The sequence below is a fragment of the Carcharodon carcharias genome, chromosome 14 (genome assembly GCF_017639515.1).
Source record: "Carcharodon carcharias isolate sCarCar2 chromosome 14, sCarCar2.pri, whole genome shotgun sequence".
Lineage (NCBI taxonomy): Eukaryota > Metazoa > Chordata > Chondrichthyes > Lamniformes > Lamnidae > Carcharodon > Carcharodon carcharias.
Genome location: NC_054480.1, coordinates 38,241,684 through 38,268,420, shown reverse-complemented (window position 1 = coordinate 38,268,420; position 26,737 = coordinate 38,241,684). Strand labels below are relative to the sequence as shown.

The following is a 26,737-nucleotide window of genomic DNA, read 5'->3' as shown; positions in this document are numbered from 1 at the left end:
CCACCACTGTCACCACCTCCCATGCTGGATTAGTGATGTTACTGCCCATCCTGCGGCCAGACCTAGGGTAGAGGACATCACGGCGGCCTCCAATATGTCCAAACGGTGCTCAAGGGTCAGGCCGTTAAATCGGGGGACTGCAGTCTTCTTGCCTTTCGAGGCCATGTCTTCTGTGCAGCAGTCCTGGTCTGGAAGCACTGAGAGGTATGCGCTTGGCTGCACTTTAAATATGGTATGGGTTCTGAATTGATGGAGCGGCGAGGTGATGGCATGGTGGGTGAATGAGAACGCGCCTGTCATCAAAATGGAATGTTTCCCAGGAATGTATAATTAATGAGCTTTTGAAAGACACTATGGCTGGAATCTTGTGCTCACACTGCTGGCAAGCTTAGAGGTGGGAAGGGCATTTACTTAGGTAGAATGGTGGCATACCAGAACCCTGCCTCCTTCCTGATACCACCTGTTCTGAGTATGAAATTTGAAATTTGACTTTCCCACCCCACCTCCAGTTGAGGCCCTTAAGTGGTCATTAAGTGGCTATGTGCCTCATTCTGCCACTGCTGGTATTAACCCAACAGCAGGCGGGCCCTTCGCCATACAGCATGCACAACAAGTAAAACTGTGCAGGCCGCTTGTCAGCTCCGGGATGGGTGGCCCATCAATCAAAGGCACTCGGTGCCTGATCAAGGGACTAAACATTAGGAAATGGAGGGGTGTCACACTGACAGCAACCTCCTGTCCTTGCTGCTGATCCCCTTGCACCCCTCTTCCAGCGATGCCCTTCTCATGGAACACCCCCACCCCACAGTACTTACTTGTGACCTGGGTTGCTCCATAATCCTGCGTTTCAAGAGCCTGTCCTTCCGGCAGCAGCCACGGCCTCACCAGTGGCACTGCTGAGTACAAAAACTGCAATCCTCCAATTGGTCAGCAGCTCTTGGTAGGCAAGCCTTCTGTCCCCAGGGTCTTAGTTCCAAGGGAAAGCCCATGGCTTGCCTCACCACTGCCTGATTGGCTTATGGAGGCCTATAGTACGTGCATGCAGTCAATGGCACTCTGCACGAAGCCCAGTATCCAGGCAAATCTATATGCCTTTTCATTCTGCTATTTCCTCCTAGGGGAGAAGAAGATAAGGTCCCCTTCTCCTCGAGTACAGTACCACTGTGATCTCCCTGATGCATCTATGTATGCTGAACTGTGAGATATTATTGCGGTCACCTGTTCCCTCCCAGAAGCATTCATTGGCATAGAATGTTATAGCAATGATGACGTTGATGACTACTGAGAGGGTCATCCTCCCTTGGCTTTGAGGCTCCAGTTTGGTGTAAAGAACGTGGCACAACCTCCTTGGTGAATTATAGCCTCCTCAGGTATAGCTCCAGTTTTTAGCTAAGTAGTGCTGCTGCCAGAACTCCCTTTGTGGCTACGGTCTTCTATGAAGAGTCCTATTTCTCCACTCTCCTTGTAGAGCTTCCGCTATTTACCTCTTAGTCATGTTGCTGGCCAAGTTGTACAGAAACAACTATTCCTAAACCTGTGAAAGAATGGGCTTCGTCTTTCCTCACTTAATATGTGCGGCAAGATTTCTCCAAATTACTCTGGTAACTCAAGGGAGTGCTTCCACAAACTTTGCTTTCACAAAAATAACTCAGCTGCAACTTGTTGAGTGGCCCTTTAATTAGCCTCAAAACAAGGCCCTTCTTGCTTTCTACCAAGAGTTTCGGAAGTAATTAACAAAGACACTGCCTGCACTTGCATTGACCAAACTGGCATGACATCAGGTCATTTAGTGACTGGCATCATGATAACGTTTATTGAAGATCTTCAGGCACCCACAGGAGACGCATCTGGCTGCACCATTCTATTTTAGTAATGTCACATAGGCTGTGTAAGAAGCGTCCAGCAGCACATCTCACATACACAAACTTGTGGTAGGCTTCCATAGCTAAGAAACTCAATTTTGCACTCATATTTAATTAGATTATTTGTTTGTGAGCCCAAACAATGTTGTAATTTGCTTCTGAAAGTTCTTAGAATAACTCCCCAAGCTTTTCTCATGCTCCCCTTTTTATAGAAAAGCTCTGGTGGGGCCCAGGGACCAGTTTAACTGCCAGCCATGTCTGGGGAACGATTCATTGTTAACTTCCTTGAGAATTGTTACATTATTGCCATCTTTCTCAACTAGTATATTCACATGTGGTGGCCCAGATTCATGGAGCAGAATGCTTCAAACTAAAGGCCATTTTGAAACATTTAGAATTAGGGCACATAAACAAGACAAGCTTCAATATTTTTCAGTGTTATTAGTTTGGTTTCAACATTGAAAGTAACATAATTTGTCATTCAACTGTCCAATTCTTCCTATAGCTACACATCTACATTTGATTGTTGCTAGTCTTAAGTTTAAAATATTAAAAAAAAATTATGGAACAATTCACAAGTGAATAATCTAACATTTATACAATACAATTATCTATTTTCAATAGAAAGTCAATTGTCTATCTCAGTGGATGGAAAAAATAAAAAGAATAATAAAATAAATTTTATTGATTGTTGTACTATCTTGTTCTCAGAAAAGATGAACATAGCTAACTGATTTATCTTAAGCTTTCCTTGTAAAAAGTCCAATTGGTTCAACTGTCTTCTACTAATTCCACTCCATGTACAGATCCAGTTAATTTAATGCCCATTCACTAACTGCCAGTGCTTATTTAGATTTACATAACTAATAGTCGTTTGGTAGTACAGAACTTGAATATTGCTGAAAAAAGAAGCTTTTTACCATGCACTCTTCAGGACACTTCGCAAGAATACCAATATAGGGGGAAGACAACAATTTATACTGTATGTGAAGAAAGTGCTAATTGGTTGGCAAGTAGACTCTGATTGGTAGAGGAGTTGCCATGGAGAATGCACCAGAGATGGTGACTGACAGTTAAATACCAAGCATTGTTTGAAATTTAAATGAGGCAACTTGACCCTGATTAGTTAAGGCATTTCCCTGAAGAATGAATCAGCGAATGGCTGTCACTTATTTTGTTTAGCTGAAACAGGCGCAATGTGTGCACATTTTTTCTGCCTGCAAAGAACAGGGCCCTATGTATTAATATATGTAGCCCAGAGCCATCTCAGATTGAACTACTTCCCACATTTCATATCTGATTTTGATGCCAGAATCACTATTATGGAATACATCAGAGAATATGGTGAAGAAAAACATGCTGGAGGGTTGGCACTGGCACGTAGCCATGCAGTTAGGCAGGGAGTTCCAGGATTTTGACCCAGCAACTGTGAAGGAATGGCAATATAGTTTCATTGTTAGGATAGTGAATTCCTTGGAGGGGAACCAGTTGGTGGTAGTGTTCCCATGTGCTTGCTGCCCTTATTCTTCCAGGTGGGAGAGGCCATGGATTTGGAAGGTGCTGTCAAAGGAGGCACAGCGAGTTACTGCAATGCATCTTGCAGATAGTACACACTGCAGCCACTGCACCCAGGGAAGAGCAGGTGAATGTTTGAGTTGGTGTACGGGATGCCAATCAAGCAGCCTGCTTTGTCCTGGATGGTGTCAAGCTTCTCAAGTTTTGTTTGGAGCTGCATTCATCCAGGGAGATGGAGAGTATTCCAAGGAGCTTCTGACTTGTGCCTCATCAGGTGGTGAGTTAATCATAGCAGAATTCCCAACCTCTGACTTGCTCTTGTAACCATAGAATTTTTATGGCTAGTCCAGTTACACCTCTGGTCAGTGGTAACCCCTAGGATGTTGATAATGGGAGATTCAGCAGTGCAAATGCTGTTGAATGTTGTCCAAGTCTTGATGGCTGCTTCAGTATCTGATCAGTTGTGAATGGTATAGTACACTGTACAATCGTCAGCGAACGTCCTCTCTTCTGACTTTTTATTGGAGGAAAGGTCATTGATGGGCCTAGGACACGGAAGAACTCCTGGAGTGATGCCCTGGGACTTATGTGATTAGCTTCCAGCAATCACAACTATCTTCCAGTGCTAGGTTTGACTCCAACCAGTGGAGAGGTTTTCCTGATTCCCAATGTCTCCAATTTTACTAGGGCTCTTTAATGCCACACTAGGTCAAATGCTGCTTTGATGTCTAGGGCAGTCACTCTCACCTCACTTCTGGAGTTCATTGCTTCTGTCCATGTTTAGACCAAGGCTGCAATGAGGTCTGGAACCCAAACTGTGGATTGATTAGTAGGTTATTGCTGCGTAAAGTGCTGCTTTTTCGCACTATCAGTGACACCATCCATCACTTTGCTGATGATTAAGAGTAGACTTCTGGGGCAGTAATTGGCCAGCTTGGATTTGCTAAACCAGAGAAAAGTCCAACAAAAAGCAACTAAGAAGTAGCCTTGAAGGAATGGGGTAGGTTAAAAACAGCTCCATCTTACTAGCTAAACATCCAGATCCCAGTGCGAACGACAGGCGGAATTTTCCATTTTTGAAACTAAGTGCCATGGTGGGTGGGTTCCACATGCATTTCCCATTGGTTGGAGTGCCAGGAATTCATGCCCAATTTTGTGCTCGGAAGCTATGCATAGGCAAGTATCTCTCTGAATCACATGGCCGGTGGGGAACAGATTTGTCAGCCCCACCATTACCTAGTGAGGTCAAGGTTCTGGGCACCATATTTCAATGCCACCCAAACACACACATTCACTTTCTCCAGCCCAGCTGTCTTCAGGAGGCATCTCAAGATGGCTGCACACAGGAAGAAGGCTGTCCTGAAGTTTAGCTACGACTCCCTCGGGGCTTTGATAAGAGGAGTGAATCAACGTCGGGATGTCCTCTGCCCCAGGGATAGCTCCAGGAAGCCCACAAACCTCATCTCACCAGCCTGGGAGGTGGTTGCAAGGGAGGTCAGCTCATCAGACACCTGCCCCAGAAATGCCATCCAGAGCAGAAAGAGAAAGAATGATCTCATCTACTCTGCCAGAGTAAGTCAACCTTCAACGCACTCCAATCTCACACTCTCATCAAGGTATCATGTACTCAAAGGGTTACAATGCTCAGGGATCTCACCCCCAATATCAGCAGGGAGCACATCAGCACTGATTGTCTCATCTATCATGCAGCACTAACTCCATCCTCAGCCCTTACTGGGGAGGGCTCAGCACACACAGGAGACATGCATGCTTCCGAACCTCTCCTCCATCCCTTCTCATCACATCCCATCCATTTGTCTTCATGCAGGCCAAGCTTGCCCACAATGAAAGGGAGAGATTCCAGACTGGAGGACGGATGGCCAACATCCAGGAGCTCACTCCCTTTGACAGGGGAGGACAGAGATCACTCCTGTGGGGAAGCAGGATCAGCCTCTCCCAGCAACCTATTATAGCTGAACCTTCCATGCGTTGATCACATCCTAACATTCACAGAGAGTCACATGCAGCCTATTCATCAACTAAATATATCTTCCCTCTCTCTTACAGGCACCAGCAGGTCTAGGCACACAGCAGGACCAACGTAAGTCTCAGCCTCCAGCCCACCTCAGAGGAGGATGATGAGGAACCATCAAAAGAAGATCAGTCACTGCTTTCACCTGCACCATCTACCAGCACAGAGACACGCATACCTTGTGGGCTATAGTTGTAGAGTAGGCTCGGGGTCACTTTCTGGAGAACACCGCACTGACACGTCTCCACAGCAAGGATCCCCAGTTAGAAGCACCAGGTTGTGAAGGAGACAACAGACCACCACTATGTCGGACAACACCTTCTATGGAGAGTACTGCAGAGCCCCGCCTGAGTGGTCCAAACTGTGGGAGTGCATCTTAAGGATGCCAATCATCTGCTCAATGATTGATCATGTTGAGCTATGCTCTACTCACACTGCCTCAGACACCCTCCTGTGCAGGTTCTTTTTCACTTTCGAATGCAACTGCACCATTTACTTCGTGGGTTCAAAATGATGGTGCACCATTTTTATTTTAAGAACAGTTTCAAGAAGTCAGTGTTCAGGTCCTGGGAGTGTTCACCTTGAGGTCACAAAAGAAATGAGGGCTGATCGATGCACACCATTCATTTTCAAACGTGTTTCAGGCTGGTCTAAATTCCCGCTGGCAAGATTGGAAGGCAGAACATGATTCCGGCGAGTCGCATATTTAATGAGCATTCATGACCTGGTAATGCATGCAAATTGCATTCCTGATACTGATCAGCAGGATACCCAACCCACCATGAAAGGCATGGGTGGAAAATTCCAAACAGTTTTCTTACTGGCGGGAACCCGATTTTTGGTCTCTCCCGATTTTTCACTCCTGCCCATCACAAAGTCTGCCACAGGCAGGAGGGGAAAATTCTGTCCAATGTAACACAGGATCTGCTGGTGTTAATACATTACTTGGTACAATTTTAAATAAAATTCATTCTATTTTTTAAATTGGGCAATAAAGGCAGCTGAGTTAAACAACAGAAATGGATGTTAAGAAGATTCTAAGAAGAATAAGTTTATGTAGAAAGATTCCTTTACCTTTGAGGAAATTAATTGCTTGGAGTAGATTTTGTTCTTTCTCAAAATCTACATTGTAGTGATCCATATTTTCATAACTGTGTTCCAAATCTTCGATCACCGATGCTCTAGTTGCCTCTGAAAGTCTAATGAAAGAAGAAACCTTACTAATTAGGTTCAAATTAGTTTCTCCAAATGATAAATGTTAAACGGTGTATGTACTTACTTTGCTGTCAGTATCTTTGCGTTCTATAAAAGAAAAATAATTAAATTGAAAACTTTCTGATCAAAGTCCCTACAAGGAAAACGGAGAGATGACTAAAACTAAATGCAGAAAAATATTAAAACCTGTAGAAAGACTGCCATTTGTGGTTCCTCTAGTGATTGAAGTGCAGATTCTACAAGCTTGGACATGGATTGTATACGTTCAGAGTATGTTTTTATCATAGACTTGCAGTGGTTCATTTTTTCATCTTGCTCACTTGTGATTTTTTGCATCATCATCTGCTTTTTCGCTTCCAAGATTGCAATCAGGGAATCAAACTTTTCACACATAATTTGTTTTTGGCCTCTACAGTTGTCCTGTAAAACAAAATGGAACAGATTGTTGTAGAATGAGATAAATGCATATTTTTCAGTCTCATTAAGACAGTCATAATCTAAACCTAAGACCAGCTGGGAAATGCAGCTTTGAAATTATTGTTGACTCCTTTCCTGAGACATTTCAATAGAAAAACCTAACCAAATGATCTAGAGAAATAGTACTTCATTGGTCCTGATTTATTAATGTAAGTTGATGTGCTCAGATATGGTGACATAAATGAAGGCTCAGAATTCAAAAGCATGAATTGTCTATTTAATGTGAATGTTAATTTCTAGCTTTGCTGATAATTGCACTTTTTAAAAAAATGCACAGGCATATACATATTTTTATATATACATCTACATATTAGTTACACATAGAATAATCATTTTTATTTTAAAAGCACCAGCTGGAACAAATGGCAATGATGGCATGAGAAAATGGAAGCAAATGTACAAGTGAAGCAATGTGTCCAAAAGCATAAGTAGATAAGAGGTGAGAGGGTAGTTGGTTTTATGGAGGAGGAATAGGTTAAAGGAGGACCAATAGAATTATGGGTTACAGATATGACTGTGTCTGATTTATGTGTGTCTGACTGTGTCTTCCAGATCCTGTTTACCATCACAACTCCCTGCCTACCTCCAACCCATTATCCTTACTCTTCTGCCAGGAGGTTGCCCTTCAAGTCACACTATCCTGACTTGGAACTTGTTACAGTTAAGAAGTTTATAAAATTTCTATATCTTGGGAATGTAGCTTTAAATTTAGGGTAAATGATGGGAGTAATATGGCATGTTCTGCAGTAAGCCGGGTTGTTTGATTGTTAGAGATCAAAGGAAGGCTTAGATGTTTTATTGAGAAGATGGTACAAGATATTTATGCTTCAGGACAACAACAGCAGTCTCTGAGTTTACAATGACTTTGAGCCCCCAAAGTCGCAGAAAGGTTTTGAAGGTACCAGGTTGTAAAAAGTTGTGCTGTAAACCGTCCATTCAATTCTAAGATGAAAAAGAGTTGGATAAAGAATAGCTAATTAACAGTTTTACAAGATTTCAAGGTTAATATGTTTCATGTTGCCATGGAAAAGAAGACAGAGGAAGCCATTTTTTGAGATCAGGTTTCAGCCTTCCCTACAAATCAATGAGTATCCCAAAGTGATAGAAGTTCTGTGTGGTCAGCTAAGAGAAAGGGTGCTCGGCTTTGTGACCTACCATAGCTGGATACAGAAGGGAGATGGTTTTCCTGCAGCCATCTAAGAGTTCTCAGAGATTTGTCTTGGCATTGGCTGAGGGAAAAAGAATTAGTGGAACAAGCTTTGCTGCTAATGGTGGATTTAAGAAACTCTCTGGAAACTGAAGAAAGCACCTGGAGATGGCTGCTGGAATTGCTACTCAGTGAAACAGGGACACGAGGACCCATTGGAAGGTGGGAGCAACTATGATCTGTTTGCTACAAGGACTGTAATTCCATGGGGAGTGTGATATGTGATAAGTATAAAAGGGGATGTTCCTCCCTGAGGTTTAAGATATAAGTTGCCTACAAAAAGAAAATAGTAGTTAGTCAATAGTGGTTTTAGTCATTTGTTACAGTAAAAGTACTAAAACATGATGTTTTGCCATTTTTTTTTAGCTATTAACTGGAAGTTTGAATCTCCTTTTTTTTTAAAGTTATTGGTCTCTACAGAGATCATAACAAAATATACCATTACAGGTTCAAAATCCTGGAATTCCCTATCAAGCAGGACTGCAGGTTTACCTGCACCACAGACTGCAGTGGTTCAGGAAGATAGCTCCTTATCATCTTCTCAATGGCAGCCATGAGCTTTGACTCTCATACTGAATTCCCATGAATGAATAATAAAAAGAAAAACTGCTTCAATTCACTCTCAAATTTATTCTCTATTCCCAATTTCAGTGACACAAATTGCCCCATTTTTCAACCCACCACTGTCCCTATCTCCCTTACCACTCATTTGAGTTCATTGCTTCCTTCAGAAAATCTTTTGAACCCCACCTCCTCTGCATACTGTTATAAATACCTAATTCATGACTCATGTTAATATTTTAGAGGTAGTTTTTAGTTCTGAGAAGATTAAAGTTTAACTGTAGAACATGGGATAAATGCAACTAAAGCAGTTTGGAGTCTATTACGCTTAAAAGGTTGGGGCCATGACTTAAGGGGTTAACAGCTAGAAAGGTAAGATCATAAAACAGCAGGTGGGCTTACTTAGCCGGAGAATGGGAGATGAGATGTCTACGCTGCTTAGAAAGGAATGCTGCCCAGTGAGTTATTTGGTTTAGGGAGTTAAATTTACAATTAATTTAAAAGTGAGCCTTGGGAGGCTACATTGTCGTGGAGATTAAGATAGTTCTAGGGTTTCAATTTATCTGTGTGTTTGCCACAGGAGTGAGTGCTCTGCAGCATGGGAAAAGGCCACACTGAAAGGGTGCTATTGTTAGCAAGCTCTGTGTAATCGGAGCTCTGAATAAGTGCAAGGAACCATTGGATAGCTTCGTGTAGTTAAGGCTCAGAAGGCCTGGGGAGTTGAGAAGGTGGCAGAAAGTTATTGGCTCTGTGCTGGAAAGGGTTAGGGTTCAGAAGAAGCCCTAGGAGCCGTTTATAGCTTGGTGTTGCTGGGGAGATTGGAGCTTGGTAAAATCCAGGGGCAGTGCCAGCCCAGTGGTGCTGGCCAGTTATTAAAGAGCTTAAATTGCACCAGGAAGCAGGGGCTGGAGTCCAGACTCTGAAATCTAGGGGAACGGATTCTCAGGAGATGAGATTGAAACCCTAGGAGATGTGCAGTCATTGAGGCACTCCAAGTTGGAATGGTTTTGAGGGAATTCAGAGACTTGATCTTAAAAATTGAAAATTTTGGAATCCATCAGGAGGGAGATAGAGTTTCAAAGAAGTTGGTTGACTCAGTGTTTACTGACATCTGGGTGGGCTTTTGAGAAATCTGTGGATCCTACCTTGGTCACACTTGCTATTTATTTTGCTCAACCACAATTTGTCTGTTAATTCAAATGTACCTCATATTTACACTGAATATTAGACTAATGATAGGTATTATAACTTAAAATCTTTTTGACCTTTTGTATTAAAGTTTATTTTTGTTTGTTCAAAATCCATGAAATCCTGTGGTATTATTCTCTTAGTAAGTGCCTTCAATCTCAAACTTTGTCTACTTTAAAGAAAAAACCTAACTGGATCTCATTGAAAACTTGGGAGTCTGGTTTAGTATAACAATACTGTGTAAATATCCACTTCCTCACAAAAATCCTGGACAAATACATCAGCATCTGGGGTATACCTAAATCCTAATTCATTCATGGAAACTCTTGCCCTCTCACTGAAGCTATTGTTCTTAGTTATATATTCCACCACATGCTTCAAACAAACCATTGTAGCAGTAACATGGCTCTAATCTTCACATTAACCCGTGTGATCTCTCACTCCTCTGATGACTTTATCTTTTATGAAACCTAAATACCATCTCACCTACCATCACATCTCTTTTGTAACTTTTGCATACTCCCTTTGCAAGACTTTCAGCGATTTTCTTGCCAAAGTGTTACCCCTGTGTACCTCATACAGCCATTGCACTGAATGCTTTTCCATCCTTGAGTGACCTCAACTTACAACTAAACACCCTGCTCTCTCTTTGCTTTCTTTTCTCTCTCTGTACTTACTCAATTTTTGTACCAGAATTCTCCCAACCTCCCTCATACAAATCCTATTGACCTTACCATCAACTGAGTTGTCAAGTTCTCAAAGTTCTCAAATCACTGTCAAAGTCACCTCTGATCACTTTATGTCTTCTTTATCATCCACATAAATTTTCTGCTGGATCTTGATATAACTTTCAAATTTCACTCCTAGTCCATCATCAAGGCCACCTACATCCAATTTTGTGAGACTGCAGACTGACATTTCTATGCCAACTGCCACTGAAACTCTCAACCATCTTCTAATCACCCCTAACCCCATCTCTCTCTCTCTCTCTCTCATTTGACATTTTTAAATTAACTACCAACAATTTCCAATATGCAGGAATGAGATTGAATGGTATAGAGTTTTTATTGCATTAGCAATGATCATGTCATTAAAAGGGTACTTATGCTGTTCAATTCCAGCCCTTGCTTTCTGTGGTGAATTTAATGGGTAAATCTAGCAAGTTCTTAAAAATAATAGGGAGGCTAATGGCAAGATGCCTTTTGTGCAAATCAAATGATGCAGTGGTATAAATTGTCCAGCAAGTTCTTCAGATTTGTATCTCTCAGCACATCTCTTAATGCCCTCAATCTGCTTGTCAATTTGCACATTAATAGCAACAGGTGTCCTTAGCATGCCATTATTTTCCAGCAAGATCCAACTCATGATGTAATTGAAGAGCTTGAACTCTCACATTTCAGTAATTGAACTCATCAGTTTGCCTGCAACTTTTCTGAAGGTCTCAGGTATTGCCTTATTCACAGTCTACGTGGAGGTCCAGTTGCTCTACTTACTGAGTAACAAGTAAAGCAACCATGTTGTAACTGTAGAAATGGCTGCAATTTCATTTCCAGGTCTGGAGGCTTATGATGGTATAACAGAGACAGAAAAGCAGTAGGATCTAGAAAGCAGGTTTAAGTAATTTATTACCTCAATATTTTTGTTTGTTTCTTCCAGGTGAGCAATGAATGTTTGAGTTGCATCATTGGCTGCAACAAGTGCTCCGACTTCATCATTAAGTTCACACTTAGAAACAAAGGCAACTTTAGTAAGTTTCACATTTAAATTCAACATTTTAAAAATATGATTAAATATGCAATGACGTCAGCATAGGGTGACCATATTTCCCTATGTTAAATATGGGACATTTGGTAAAATGACTCATATTCAAACGAGATGGTAATCAATAAGACTTTGCTGTACAAGCATTTAAATTAAGATCAAGTGATCGTAATTGTTTAAGGTCCTTCCCTCCCTTTTTCCGGTTGATTTCTGCTATCCTTGGGATGCCTTTTGTGTCTTGTACCATGGAGACAGATACAAAATACTTGTTCAAAGTCTCTGTTATTTCCTTGTTTCCCATTACTAATTCACCAGTCTTATCCTTTAAGGGGCTGACATTTAATTTAGGCTCATAGACATCTACATCACAGAAGGAGGTCATTTGGCCCATCGTGTCTGTGCCGGTCAGCAAAGATCTGACTACACTAATCCCATTTTCCAGCACTTAGCCCATAACCCTGGAGGCTATGGCAATGCAAGTGAATATGTAAATACTTCTTAAATGTTATGAGAGTTTCAGACACAACCATGCTTTCAGACAGTGAAGTCCAGACTCCCACCGCCTTCTGGGTGAAAAGGATTCTCCTCAACTCCCCTCTTAGCCTTTTACCCTTTACCTTAAATCTATGCCTACTGGTATTGACTCCTCTACTAATGAGAAAAGTGCCTTGCTATCCACCCTATCTATACCCCTCATAATCTTATACCTCTCAACCTTCCTTTCTCCAAGGAAAACAACCCCAGCCTATCCGATCTTTCCTCATAGCTCAGACCCTCCAGTCCAGGCAGCATCCTGGTAAATATCCTCTGCACCATCTCCAGTGCAATTGCATCCTTCCTATAATGTGGTGACCAGAACTGCACACAGTACTCCAGTTGTGGTCTGACTAGTTTTATACAGTTCCAGCATAATCTCCCTGCTCTTGTATTCTATGCCTCGGCTAATAAAGGGAAGTATCCCATATGCCTGCTTAACCACCTTATCTAGCCGCACTGCTACCTTCGGGGATCTATGGATATGTACACCAAGGTCCCTCTGATCTTCAGTAGTTTCCAGGGTCCTACCATTCATAGTGTAATCCCTTGCTTTGTTAGCCCTCCCCAAGTACATTACCTCACATCTTCTGGGTTGAATTCCATTTGCCACTGCTCTGCCCACCTGATCAGTCCATTGATATCCTCCTGCAGTTTATGGCTTTCCTCGTCATTATTTACCACCTTACCAATTTTTGTGTCACCCACAAACTTCTTGATCATACCACTTACATTTAAGTCCAAATCTTTTATGTACACCACAAACAGAAAGGGCCCCAGCACCGAGCCCTGCAGAACCCCACTGGAAACAGACTTCCAGTCATAGAAACATCCCTCTACCATCACCCTCTGCTTCCTACCTCTCAGCCAATTTTGGATTCAATGTGTCACTTTGCCTTGGATCCCATGGCTTTTACTTTCTTGACCAGCCTGCCATGACAGACCTTATCAAAAGCCTTGCTAAAGTCTATGTTAACCACATCAAATGCATTACCCTCATCATTAGCTTTTCACTTCCTTTTTATATACTTGTTGATGCTCTTACTACCTGGTTTTATATTTTTTGTTAGTTTACTCTCATATTCTAACTTTGCCCTCTTTCTTATTTTCTTAATCATCCTTTGCTGGTTCTAAAATTTTCCCAATCTTCTGGTGTACCAATAATCTAGGCAGCCTTATATGTACACCTTTTCTTTCAACTTGACACCATCTTTAACTTCCTTAGCTACAAATAGTGTATCCTTCCTGTACAGTCTTCATTTTAGAATGATTTAACAATATAACACTACCCCATGTGTACCCTTGGTTTTGTTTCAGGAGCAGTAGCCACTTGGTGACATCAGATGTTATGAAATACAATAGACATCGGGAGGTTGAAATTAAGGGACAATTTGCTACTTTTTAAGAAACTTGGGTCACCTGCAATTAGGCTTAAATACCTTAAGTCCCTTTAAAAACAGGATTGATGGTCACCCTACCTCAGCATCGAAGGCTTAAAATTTATAACTACCTTTTGATGTGTGTAGACAGTTAGAAGAGGAGCAACTTTACAATCCTTATGTGCACCAAACACTTTGCATAGTGAGCAGGTGGGTACCTCACATGAAGTGCAGTATATATTAATCTTTTCCTCATCATGCTCTTCACATGTCGGTTGTTCAGGTTTTGCAGTAGACCTGGATTGATTGTATGAAAATTGCTGAATTATTTATTGCATAAATTGACTGGCCTGTCACAAAATGCAAAAGTGATGCACCAAAAGGCATTGAAACCTAAAGCTTTAATTTTTTTACTCTAAGATTATGTGCATAGAGAGTACATAAAATATATATTTGACCTGACAATTTTTCATTAATGCCCATTGTTCTGGATCAATTACTACACAATGTTCCTCACTACATTTGTCACAGACATTCTTAACTTTCCAAGGTATTTTTCTGAATATGTTCTAATACCATATTAAGCATTGTATTTCCTAACAGCTAATAGTATGCAAAATTTTGGGTCAATTCAATGTGACATAGTACATCCTGTATGCAGTTCACCTTTGCATGTGCCAGCCAGTTTCACAGCCAGATTTGACCTCGAAATATATGCTTTTGAACTTTACGCTCTTGATCAATTATTCATCCATTGACTAACAACTAAGGTAGAACCCTCCATGAACAGCATTCCAAATAGTTTAATTTCCTAATCCCTATAAAACATTCTACTGCAATCCTTGATCATAAAATTGTACCAAAGCTATAGAATTTTTCTTTGTTTTTGGTGACAAGTAACAAAATAATTCCTACCTTGAAGATTCTTGTTTATAAATGTCGATAATATTTTCCACCAATAAATTTCTTTGCAGTCCATAAACTCCATGTCTGTCCAGAATAACCTCATGGTGACAGGATGGACATCGGAAACGACCCCCTGAAACTCCAGCTTTGCCACGAGACTATCAACAAAGGAAAATCAATTTAGATTACACAGACTGGTATTCGAGCATCCAGATCTGACATCCAGAAACAGAAATTGATAAAAACTACACACAAAATAAAAAAACAGGATAGAGCATTGCTGGGGCTGCTTTAAATGAAATGTTTTACAAATATGCATTTACATTTGCATGCTAAGTGCAAATAATATACAATGACTGAAATGTGATAATGTAGTGTTGATAGTATGGTATAGGCTCCCTTTTAAAACTTATCAATTAATGACTCGTAGAGGCTGACTGCTAAGTGATAGCAAAGGATGACCAGTAGATGGAATTGGAACCACAAGTAGCCTGAATGTAATTATTTAAGGCTATCATTCTATACATGTGTGCTCATACATAGAGTCATGTCTCTTGGAAAGGCATGTCTGCAATGCCTGGTGACTCACTAGTGATCATTCAGCCGCTACTTTGCAGTAAAGTTGGGGAAATACCTGTGGGCTCTTATCTATATAGTGATGGAATACTGACTGGATCTATTGTGTTGTAGTTGGGAAAGAAATCTATATTTTATTATGGCCATAGGGACATAGAACGATAGCATGATTGCAGCACAGAAGGAGGCAATTCAGCCCATCATGTCCATACCAGTAAGAGAAATGCAGCTAGTCCGAATCCCCTATCCTTTCCCCCCATGCCTCTTGGATGTGTCCCACCCAACCCTTATGATTTAACAACTTTTAAGTACAGCCAATCTTTCTAATAGTTCATCTTTATCCCTTTTTAGCCCATTCAGTATCTCAACTCTCTCATCTTTCACTCTGACTTGGGTAGTATCTTCTTCCTTTGTAAAGACAGTTGCAAGTTATTCATTTAGTACCTCAACCATGCTCCCTGCCTCCATGCATAGATTCCCTTTTTGGTCCCTAATCAGCCCTCCTGATACCTTTTCACTGGGAAAAATTTTTCCCCCATTGGGGGTGGTTGTGTGGGGGTGGGCGCGAACCCAATTGATGCCCCCGATTGGGTGCCTCAGGGAGGTCTGTATGAAATTTAAAAACTGAAAATAAAGTAATTAAAAACTATTAAAACATGTCCCCTCATGTGACACTGTCACATGAGCTGGGATATGTCAAAGAATTATTTCAAAAATTTCTATTGAATTTTAAAACACTCCATGAAACTGTACCCGAATTAACTCCTCTTTAACGGAAGTCCAGTATTCTACAGTCTGCTACAGTTCTGCCTGCCGATCTTTGATTCCAAATTACCTGGGATAGATCTGTTCTCACCTCACTGAAATTAGCCCTCTTTAATCTCATACTTTTATATTCAATGCATGTTCTTTTCCATGGCTAATCTAAACCTTATGAGACTATGGTCACAATTCCCTAAATGCTCCCTGACTGACCCTTGATTCACTTGACCCACTTAATTCCCCTGAAACAGATCCAGCACTGCTTCCTTCTTTATTGGACTGGAAACATACTAATCAAAAGAATTCTCCTAAACACACCAGAAACTCTTTCCCCTTTCTACCCTTAACACTATTAGTATACCAGTCTATATTAGGACAGGGAACAGGAATTGCCATTTAGCCCCTTGAATGGGTTCCACCATTCAATCTTGGCTGATTCGTGACCTAACTCCATTTATCTGCCTTTACCCCATTATTCAAAGAGAGCGCGATTAAGTGGTGGCAATGCATGCAGATGCTGTGGAAACCTACCTTGGTAGTTGGGTAGTCACAGACACTTGACGTCTGAGGGAGAAAAGGAGGGAAAAATGCACCTTTGGACTCTGGTGTACAGGAACTTTGCATGGCAGTCTGTGATATTGGGATTGAATTTCAATTTAACTGGCTTTGAAACTAAAAGCTCTCATAAAATGAATGTGACTCTAGAAAAAAATTACTAGTGAGCAACAATTTTAATTTCATATGCACTGCAGTTAGTTAATATATGGAAGTGAAAATATTTACAATATCTATATTAAAAAATCTTGTGTATGCATTGTCACTCTTTTGTCATGATTTAACATTGAATTTCCCTATGCAATCACATATACTTGAAATTCTCTATGTAAATAGTTGCCTGTAATTGTTAATGAGCAATTGAATCACTCAAAATGCTTTTGTCAAAAAACTTTCTGCCATTTTTCTCAGTAATTGAAATTCATTGTGCACAAAATAATTTTATAAACAATTCATAACAACATTATTCAATTTATCCATTGAATATTTTTTTATGTCTATTAATACATCATCAATCTTTTCACTTCAAGATCTTAGTCTCTCTCAAAAGTCTGGGATTCAGCTGTAGCTGAAGAGAGATTTCAACCACATTTTTGCATTCAGCATGTATAGTCCACAATTTTCCAGCAAGAAAAATCTCTGGGAGATTTGATGGGCAAAAGAGTGTGTGCTTCCTCAACTTGTGAGGATTTAAGAGTTTTTTGTTTATGTCAAAAGACTTTGGAAGAAATTGACCATTGATTTATCAAACCCTTATTTCTGAACAATCTGTCATTTTTTTATGTTAGCAACAGACACTACCTGTGCTTAACAGTTCTTGTGATTATAGTTTCTTTATTTACAATAAAAAAAAAGTTAATTATTGAGAATGGATTGTTGCTTATTGAGGATGAAAGATCAGTTAAAAAAATCTTCTACTGAACTATTCTTTGCAGATATATATAAACATGGAATCTGCGTAAATGGTGTTTATGTGAGAATGTTTGGTTGCTAATTTGCATGGTTATTAAAGACTATATACATTGGCAAACAGCGCACAACAAATTCTGCTCCTTCCCTTTCTGGTCAAAAGTGCATATCAGGAAATTGTTCACAGTCAATCTATGAGTATGTGTCCATTAATTTTAGGAAGCAGAAAATTTATGCTTAATAGCTCTATGGTCAATACATAAAGAGGGTTGATTTTCATTCTACCTGCTCAGGGCAAACCAGGTTGGTAGACAGTGAAAATTGGCCAGGTAACTTATCCACAGATGTCTCACCTGAATTCTGTCGCTTTCTATTTTTGCTTGCTCTATAAGGCACCTACCTGAAGCTGACGTTGTCACGCTTTAAATATTCATGAGTGCCAATATACGGGCACGGAATCCTCAGACTTCCACAGGTGTATAGCTACTTCCCACTGATTTTCTGCCATTATGGGTGGAAAGTTGGCCAGCAGCATGTTAAGGAAGCCTAGTGGTTAAAATCACTGTAACCTCGATCTACTGTACAGAGGCAGGAATCTAACTGAAATCTATAGGTTCGCACCAGAAATCTGGTGCCAGTTAAAAGCCCACTTGGAATTGGCTAATGATAGAAAAAGTGATAATGATAATGGAGGGGGTGAAATGAAGGGGAAAAATTTATTGTGGATAGTTGAGGAAGAAGGCTGGCAGAAAGGGAAAATTAGTGAATTGGTTCATGGTGGCTCAAACTGAGCCAATAGTAATCTGAGTCCCATTCTCCTGGATCCTGAATCCCTACAAGACCATTCCCCATAACTTCCTACATCTCAGCAACCACTAATACTACCAGGCTATTTTATCCATACTCCAAAACTGTACTGGGCCTCAACACACCGACGCCACCACCACCTCACGTCACTCCTCCCACCAACCTTCCGGATGCACAGTGCATGATTATGGGATGCCCTCTCACCACTTACAAGTTCTATAACTTAATTCCCCATGTTTTCTATTTCTAGATTTATCCAAATTCTTCTAAACATCCATCCCTAATTCCCCCCATAAACCCCAGGGTCCCTTTCCCAATAATTTCAGTTCCAGGATTCTTGTTCTTCTATTTGATCTTGGGCTGTGGGCAGCTTTGACAATGTCACATTACTTGCCCATGCCTAGCTACCTTGAGAAGGTGGTGCTCGAGGACCTTCTTCCTGCACTGCTGTGATTCTTGTGGTCAAGAAGCTTCCATAATAGTTTTAGATAGGGCACTGACTCAATGACAATGCAGGAATGGCAATTTACAGCCAAGTCAACATGGTGCATGAATTGGAAGGAGACTTGGAACCACCAGTATTCCTTTGAGAGTGCTGCTGATCCTTCTCAGTGATTGGGGTTGTTGGAGATTGCTGCATGCATCAGTTAGATATCATATACATACCAAAGTCATGTGCATTAATGGTGGACAGCCTTGGTGTAGAATCCAGTGGCAAGGACACTGATAAAATGAACTGCTCTGCTCTGTGGTTTTGACCTCCTTGAGCATTTTGTGGCTGTATCTATCCAGGTGAGTATGTAGTAACATTCCAGACTCAAGTATTGTAACTGGTGGAAAGACTTTGAGGGATCATGAGCTGCACTAAAGCCCTGTCCTTATAACTATTGATGTGGTTGGACCAGTTGAGCTTCTGGTCACTGGTGATCCCCAAGATAGTGATGGTGAAGACTTTGGCCGTTAAAGGTTGGGCTTTCTCTTAGTGGAAATGGTCACTACTTGCCACTTATTTCATATGAATATCACTTGGCACTTGTCAGCCCAAATTTGCTTGCTACCCAGGCCCTGCTGTAGAGTGCCATGAGACTGCATCGTTATTGGAATAATTATGAATGGAACTGAATGCTATGTAGTCAGTGAACAACTGAACTTATCTCAGAGGCAAGGTGATTCATAAACTGCATAAGATGGTTTAGTTGAGAAGACTTCCCTGAGGAACTCGAGCAGTTGTGTTCTAGGACTATATCCGGCAATTACAATTATCTTCCTTTGCGTCAAATATGACTCCAACCCTTTGGCTCGGGTTCACTTCAGTTTCGTGAAGGATCCTTGTTATCATAGTCGTTTGAATCCTGCCTTGATATTAAGGACAGCTGTTCTCCTTTCTCTGCAATAATGTCTCAAGCGAAGTTGCTCCAACACAATGAACATTGTTAAGCTCAAATCTTATTGCATTTCTAATTTTTCCAAGTTCTTATGAAAGGTCACAGATCGGAAACAACTCTGTTTCTCTTCCCAAAGAAGCTGCCAGACTTGCTGAGTATTTCCAGTGTTTTCTGTTTATATTTCAAGTTTCCAGCTTCTGCAGTATTTTACTTTTGTATTAGTGAGGAGCTGTCACTTGCTTGCACTTTGACAACTCCTTCAACCGCTTTACTGATTGAAAAGGGGCTAATAGTGCAAAGTGTAAAACTCCTAAACAGAAGGTCTCACTTCCCTCTAAGGTCCAGATCCTGGACCATTGATACTAAGTATCAATAGCACAAAGCAACTTTGGATACAATTTCCACTTTATGTGGAAAACTTTTATTAACCCACTAAGCAATAGTATATACTCACAATACCAGCTGCTTAGTAAGGCCTGTGTGCAGGAGCTCGTTCCAGGTAGTCAGTCGATTGAACAAATTCTTCCGCATGACTTCCCATGACTGACCAAGTCAGGTTTCCCTGGCTGCAGCAACAATGTCCTTGTTGGCTGTGGCCTTGGTCCCTTGACAGATAAGATACTATCTTGAATCCAGTCATCCGATTGGGTTTCAGTGCCTTATCAACCACACCAAGGCTATTCAAGACTGCCTGCACGTGGTTATTTCCTGCTCTCAGCAGTGGGTGTCTCCAGGTGCATACTAGCAATGGATGTAGTATCTGAATCTTTGGAAGGCAGGAAGAAAGCCATTCACACATATCTAGAGAGTCCATTGTCTGTGAGAGTTGTTGTAGACAGAGTGTCTGGTGGTGAGCCACCATCTCAATGGCATGTCCTGACATGTCTGTATGCGGGTATCCCAGTTTAGTTAATACTGTCTTTATTTTTTAAAAGTTCAATTTGAGTCCAGTGATGATGTCTTCAGTCAGAATTGTTCTCTCTTTGTCCTGATGTCCTCTGCATTCCATGACCCTACCACCCAGTGTTGAGCTCCACATGCTGGTCCACACCACAACTGGGTTACATTTTATTTGCAAACAGAAATACAAGGGATATTGAAATACCTTACAGCATAACAGAAATACAATAGATATCAAAATGCCTTAGACAAGAGGCTAATAGTATTTGATTATTATGCTTTTTCATTGCTGAGGCATTACTCTGTCAGGTGGAGCAAGCAGTGCACTATCTTATCTACAGGTTGCTCACTCAACCACTTCTGATCTGGCAGGTGAAGTATCACATAGTTGTGCTGTAACTCCATTAAATTGATACCTCATTTTAAATAATGCCTGCTCCCCTTACAATTCCTCTACACCTCCCATTGTACAAGATGGGTCTTCCAGCTTGATGGTAATGAAGGAGAAATATATACAATCTTGCTGCTGTTGGTGGCTCAGTATTTCACGCAGATGCCCATTTTGACTGCAATATCTGTTCTTCGTCCAGCCCACTTAACATAGTAGTAGTGGAAGATGACACAATGAATTTTATTTTTATATTCATTCGTGGCACTTGCAACATCAGCATTTATTGGCCATAATTGCCCTTGAGAAGGGGTGTTGAGCTACATTTTTGAACTACAGCAGTCCACGTGGTGTAAGTACACCCACAGTGCTGTTGTGGGGTGGGGGTGCAAAGTTCCAGGATTTTGTCTCAGTGATAGTGAAGGAATGGCGATATAGTTCCAAGTTAGGACGGTCTTGGAGAGCAGATGGGCTGTAGGGGTTCAAGGAGATGCCTCAGTACCACTTTCTCAAGGGCAATTGTGGATGGGCAATAAATGCTGGCCTTGCCAGTGGTGTGAATGCCCCATGAAAGAATAAAAAAAAATAGTGGTGGTATCATCCGGTTTCTCTTTATGGTAGACGTATCATTTTCAGAACACACGCTTAGCAGCAAGAAGCAACCCCACCATGCTACTTAAAGAACTTTCAATGCCCTTGCTTGCCTCTGGGCATCCTCAAAGTGATTTGTTATTTGAGAATGGAGGATGGTGGGAGCGAGGTGGGTATGGGAGCAATACGTGTTGATCACTAGAAGTTTCTTTGATCTTGTTTGGCTTGAAGCCATCAGAACTCATGGGGGAGAATTTTCCCCCTGTCGGGGAGGGTTGTGTGGGGGCGAGCAGGGACCCGATTGGGGGCGCTGATCAGGTCCGCACTGCCATTTTATGTGGGTGGGCCAATTAAGCCTGCCCAGTGTGATGTGCGCCCAGAAGTGCTGTGCCTGAGTCAAGACCTGCGCTCTTTTGCATGCACGCAGAACAGCACAGAGCTGCCTCAGGGAGATTAATTTACGTTCCCAAAATTTTAATAAAGAAATGACAAAGTTTTAAGACATGCCCCCCCCCCCCCATGTGACAGAGTCACATGAACTGTCAATGAACCTTTATAAAAATTTTAATTCAATTTATAAACACTTCATGAAACCTCATCCCGCCCGTGGATGAAGTTCCATGAAAAATGCAAAGGCCGCCTGGGCTCTTCACCTGCCCACCAACCTTAAGGTTGGACAGGCAGCTCAGTTTATCAGTTTAATTGATATTTAAATGGCCTTAGTAGGCCTTTGACAGTTCAGCGGGTGCACAGCCGACTCGGCTGCGCACCCGCTGAACTGAAAAGCTAAAGGACATGCAGTGACATTGTGACGCCTGCCCGACATCACCGTGCATCATTTCATGCCTCGGTGAGCAGGCTCCGCCCCCCGCTCGCCAAGCCGAAGATTCAGACCATGGGATCTGGAATCAGTGTTGAAAATCTCCAGGGCTACTTCCACCTGACTTGATTTCTTTTTATCCCGTTAGCAATTAGCAAGCTTTCTACACTCTTGGACCTATGCAGGGAGCTGATTAAAATAGTTACAGGGGCTGATGTCACAAATCTGGCAAAGCCAACTGTCCACTTTGCTTCCAGCCAGATTCTGGCTGTGGTCCCAGAAGCCATTTTATCAAGGATTGTAAAATTGGCTCTTAGAACATAAACACACTACATGTTACAAAGAGTTTGACCTAATCCTAACATTTTCTTTGAAATGAATTATTTTATTTAAAAGTACCACTGTAATATAATAAGAAAGAAAAGAGTATCCCATAGCAGTTCTTTCATTATTTAAGGATTTTCTATTTTGCAAAATTCTGTGGTTTTGGGAGGAAATAAAATAATCTAGACAGTAAGTAATTCCACTGGCTTTCATTTGGAAAATATTGCAGTTAAATGCTTGAAATGGATTGAAATACAAAAGTTCTCACTAGGTTTTTAAGTTAGTTACACATAGAATCTTAGGTACGTAGTTTGCTACTATCTTGCTCACTGTTAACTATATTTCCAATTTGTGTCGTCTACAAACTTTGAAAATTTTCCTCCTATACTCAAGTGCCAAACATTAATATATAATCAAAATGAGTTAATACCCACCCTGGGAGGCCACAGCAAACTTCTCTCCAATGTGATAAACAAGCATTCACCATGGCACTCTGCTTTCCATCTCCTAGCCAATTTTGTGTCCACACCACCACTGCCTCTTGAATCCCATGGGCTTTGACTTTGCTAATGAGTTTATAATGTGGCACTTTATCGAACAAGTTTTGAAAATCCATATACGCATCAACCCTCTTCATTGCTTCATTGAAGCACTCAAGTTAGTTAACAAATCCATGTTGGCTGTCATTATTTTATAGTTTCTAGAAGTTTATCAACCACCATTAAGCTGATTGTCCTATAGTTACCAGATTTATCTTTCTTGCTTTTTCATTAAACATGGTAGCCATTCTGGAAATAGCAAGTGCTCCCTGGGTGCCTTTGAACCACAAAACACACAAGTTCTTTTCCATTTCATTATTTCTAAAATAAAAATACATTCTGTAGACTGGAATTAAAAGTATTTTTGAATCATATTTACTTACTTAATATGAAGCAACCTCAAAATACTTTAAAAACATTGTTCTTTAAAATAATTAATTGCCTTCCAAAAGTGCTCTATGTAAATACTGAAAAATGGGGCTTTAGTCTATTCTTTTAAGGTCTGTCAGTATTGAATTGCTATCAGAATTACCACATAGGGTGGAGCAGAGTGAAACTGAAATAATTCTGAATTCTCATTGTGCCAGAGGATAAATAGAGCAAAAATGCTTATAATAAAATATAACTGTTGTTAGAACAATGATTCCCCCCCACTGCCCCCACCCTCCCCCTCAAATCAGTCTGTATACATTTTATGGAGTGATTTACTATTGGCATCATAAATCTAGGAAGTTTTAATTGTGACTGAAATATACCTGACTCCTAGGAAACTGATAGTTGTACACAAGTTTTCACATTAGAACTCATCTTTTACCTGAAAGATGTCATTCGCGCATTTTCTGCACAGGTTATGCTGACAGGGTAGGATCACAACAGGCTTGGTAAACATTTCCAAACATATTGGGCAAATCAGCTGTTTCTCCAGATTATCCATAGTTTGTGAATCTCTGTAGATTGAACTATATTCCATCGGGATAGACATGTCAAAAACAGATTTTGAAGGAAGATTTCAAGACTGAATTGTAGGGTTCAGCATGTAATTTTCCTGTTGTTTTCTTAGATTCTTTCCATTGGAAAATATTTTTAGCAAGAGGCAGAGAGAATTGATAGTGCCTTGCTGTGCATCAGCGATCTGTCATTGTGTTTAAATTTAAGTCGCAGGCATCACATGTTGTGCAAGAAGACATGCCATTGCCCATATATGAAAAGTCTAGAATTTTGTTTAAGAACCATCACTCTGCTCATGTTACTTCCATTCATATCACAAGGGAGCACAGCAATTTTAAGTTCATGACTCTATAGGCCTACTGGCTTAAGACAAAATTTATTTATAGCACAAAACTACAAAATGTTGTATTTAAATGAATTGAAATTGATCACCACTTGAATTTCTCTCTGCAGTAGGTCTGCTATTAATTTACATATTTTCAATTGATTAATTAGGAAATGTATTGCCCAGTTTAAATACCCATTCCTTGGTCAATTTTGATTTAAAAACAATTTACCTTTAGATTTTACTTCCAATCTTATTTCTAAGGTTCTTTAAGCATTCAGTAGGCCAGTTCTTAAAGACCTATACTTGTCAGTGTAATCTGTTCTGGTGTGTTGAAAAATTGTAGCTTTAAGAAGAAAGGGATTGCCATTTTAATTCCTCTTTGAAAATGCTGAATCTTGCTGGGGTACAATTGCACGCCTGGGAATTCACCAATTCCTTGTCTGTGTGTCCATTCTTCATACATGAGCCTAAACAACATCAGTGAATTGGTCAACTCTGCAGAACCTCATTAATAAGCCCAATCCTCTTCACACATATATACAAATTCTAGCTGGAATTACTCCTTTCACTTTGATGGATCTAGTCAAGAGGCAATAAGGTCAATTGTAATGGTCACCTTCTACCTTCAGTACAATCAACTAACAACATGGAACAAAGACTGAATCTGGAACCTTGCTCACCCCCAAGGCACAATTCACACAGGAGGTCCAATTAGAGGACCAGGATCTCAAACCTGAGGCTAAGGTCATGGTTTAGCAGGCAGCAGTGACGCCCATGCTCCTCTTTGCTTCAGATACTTGGACAACCTAGACCAAGCACCTCAAAGCACTAGAGAAGTACCACCAATGGTGCCTTCACAAGATCCTCCAAATTGGGTGGCAACAAAGGCAGACCAATAGCGGCACCCTCTCCCAAGTCAACATGCCCAGCATCAGTTAAGCTGCTAATCATTCAAAACCAACGCCACTGGCCAAGGCTTGGTACTTGTGTAAAAGCAAAAAACAGCGGATGCTGGAAATCCAAAATCAAAACAAAAATACCTGGAAAAACTCAGCAGGTCTGGCAGCATCTGCGGAGAGGAGCACAGTTAACGTTTCGAGTCTGAATGACCCTTCAACAGCACTAAGTAAAAATAGAAGAGAGGTGAAATATAAGCTGGTTTAAGGTAGTGAGGTGTTGGGGGGGTGGGATGGTGGGACAAGAAGAGCTGGATAGAGGACCAGTGATAGGTGGAGATAACCAAAAGATGTCACAGACAAAAAGACAAAGAGGTGTTAAAGCTGGTGATATTATCTAAAGGAATGTGCTAATTAAGGGTAGAAAGCAGGACAAGCAAGGTACAAATAGTCCTAGTGGGGGTGGGGTGGGGTGGGGGGAAGGGATCAAAATAGGCTAAAAGGTAGAGATAAAACAATGGATGGAAATACACTTAAAAATAATGGAAGTAGGTGGGAAAAGAAAAATCTATATAAATTATTGGAAAAAACAAAAAGGAGGGGGGAAATCGGAAAGGGGCTAGGGATGGAGGGGAGAGCTCATGATCTAAAATTGTTGAACTCAATATGCAGCCCAGAAGGCTGTAAAGTGCCTAGTCGGAAGATGTGGTGCTGTTCCTTCAGTTTGCGTTGAGCTTAACTGGAACAATGCAGCAAGCCAAGGACGGACATGTGGGCATGAGAGCAGGGTGAATTTGTGTGCCTGACATCAGACTCCTGAAGCAACTGCTCTACTCAGAAATTGGTCACGGCAAGAGATTCCCAGAAGGATAGCAGAAACACTTTAGGGATGTTTTCAAAGCATCACTGACACTCCTGCTGACTCATGGCCTGTAACCGACCAAAATAGAGGTTCATTCCAGAAGGCACCAAACATATTGAGACTTTGTTAGGAACTCAGAGGCAAAGTCGAAGCATCAGAGAAAGTGCACAAACCTCCAAAAGAATTCTACTACCTGACCATTCAACCACCACCTGCCCTGCATTTGGCAGAGTCTGCAGATTGTACATTGGACTTAGCAGCCATTTCAGAACTCATTGAATTGGAGTGGAAACAAGTCATCATCGAGTCCCGGGGTACTGCTGAAGATGAACCACTATTAGTAGCTGCTGTAGCTTGAAGGCTGGCAGCCTGTCACTGATATTTGAGCATTTGAGAACTAGAAGAATGCCAATCAATTAGATGTTTAAAAAGGTTTCTACAGGAGTGTTGACAAGTGAATTTCCATCTTGCAAATCTGTAATTCTTCTGTGCAGTTAATAGGCCAGTTTA

At 41.0% G+C, this 26,737-nt stretch overlaps 1 protein-coding gene across 1 annotated transcript in view; it reads right to left on the bottom strand.

Moving 5' to 3' along the window:
* Positions 1–24,127, bottom strand: part of LOC121287518 (neurofilament heavy polypeptide-like) — a 33,877-nt gene extending 9,750 nt beyond the window's left edge. The window contains exons 1-7 of the mRNA XM_041205452.1: positions 24,008–24,127; positions 14,647–14,795; positions 13,863–14,028; positions 11,687–11,782; positions 6,811–7,044; positions 6,689–6,711; positions 6,484–6,608 (exon numbers count right to left, since the gene is read on the bottom strand). Coding sequence (XP_041061386.1) covers positions 6,484–6,608; positions 6,689–6,711; positions 6,811–7,044; positions 11,687–11,782; positions 13,863–14,028; positions 14,647–14,795; positions 24,008–24,127 — 913 coding nt within the window. The remainder of the gene's footprint in view (positions 1–6,483; positions 6,609–6,688; positions 6,712–6,810; positions 7,045–11,686; positions 11,783–13,862; positions 14,029–14,646; positions 14,796–24,007) is intronic.
* Between the last annotated feature and the right edge of the window lie 2,610 nt (positions 24,128–26,737).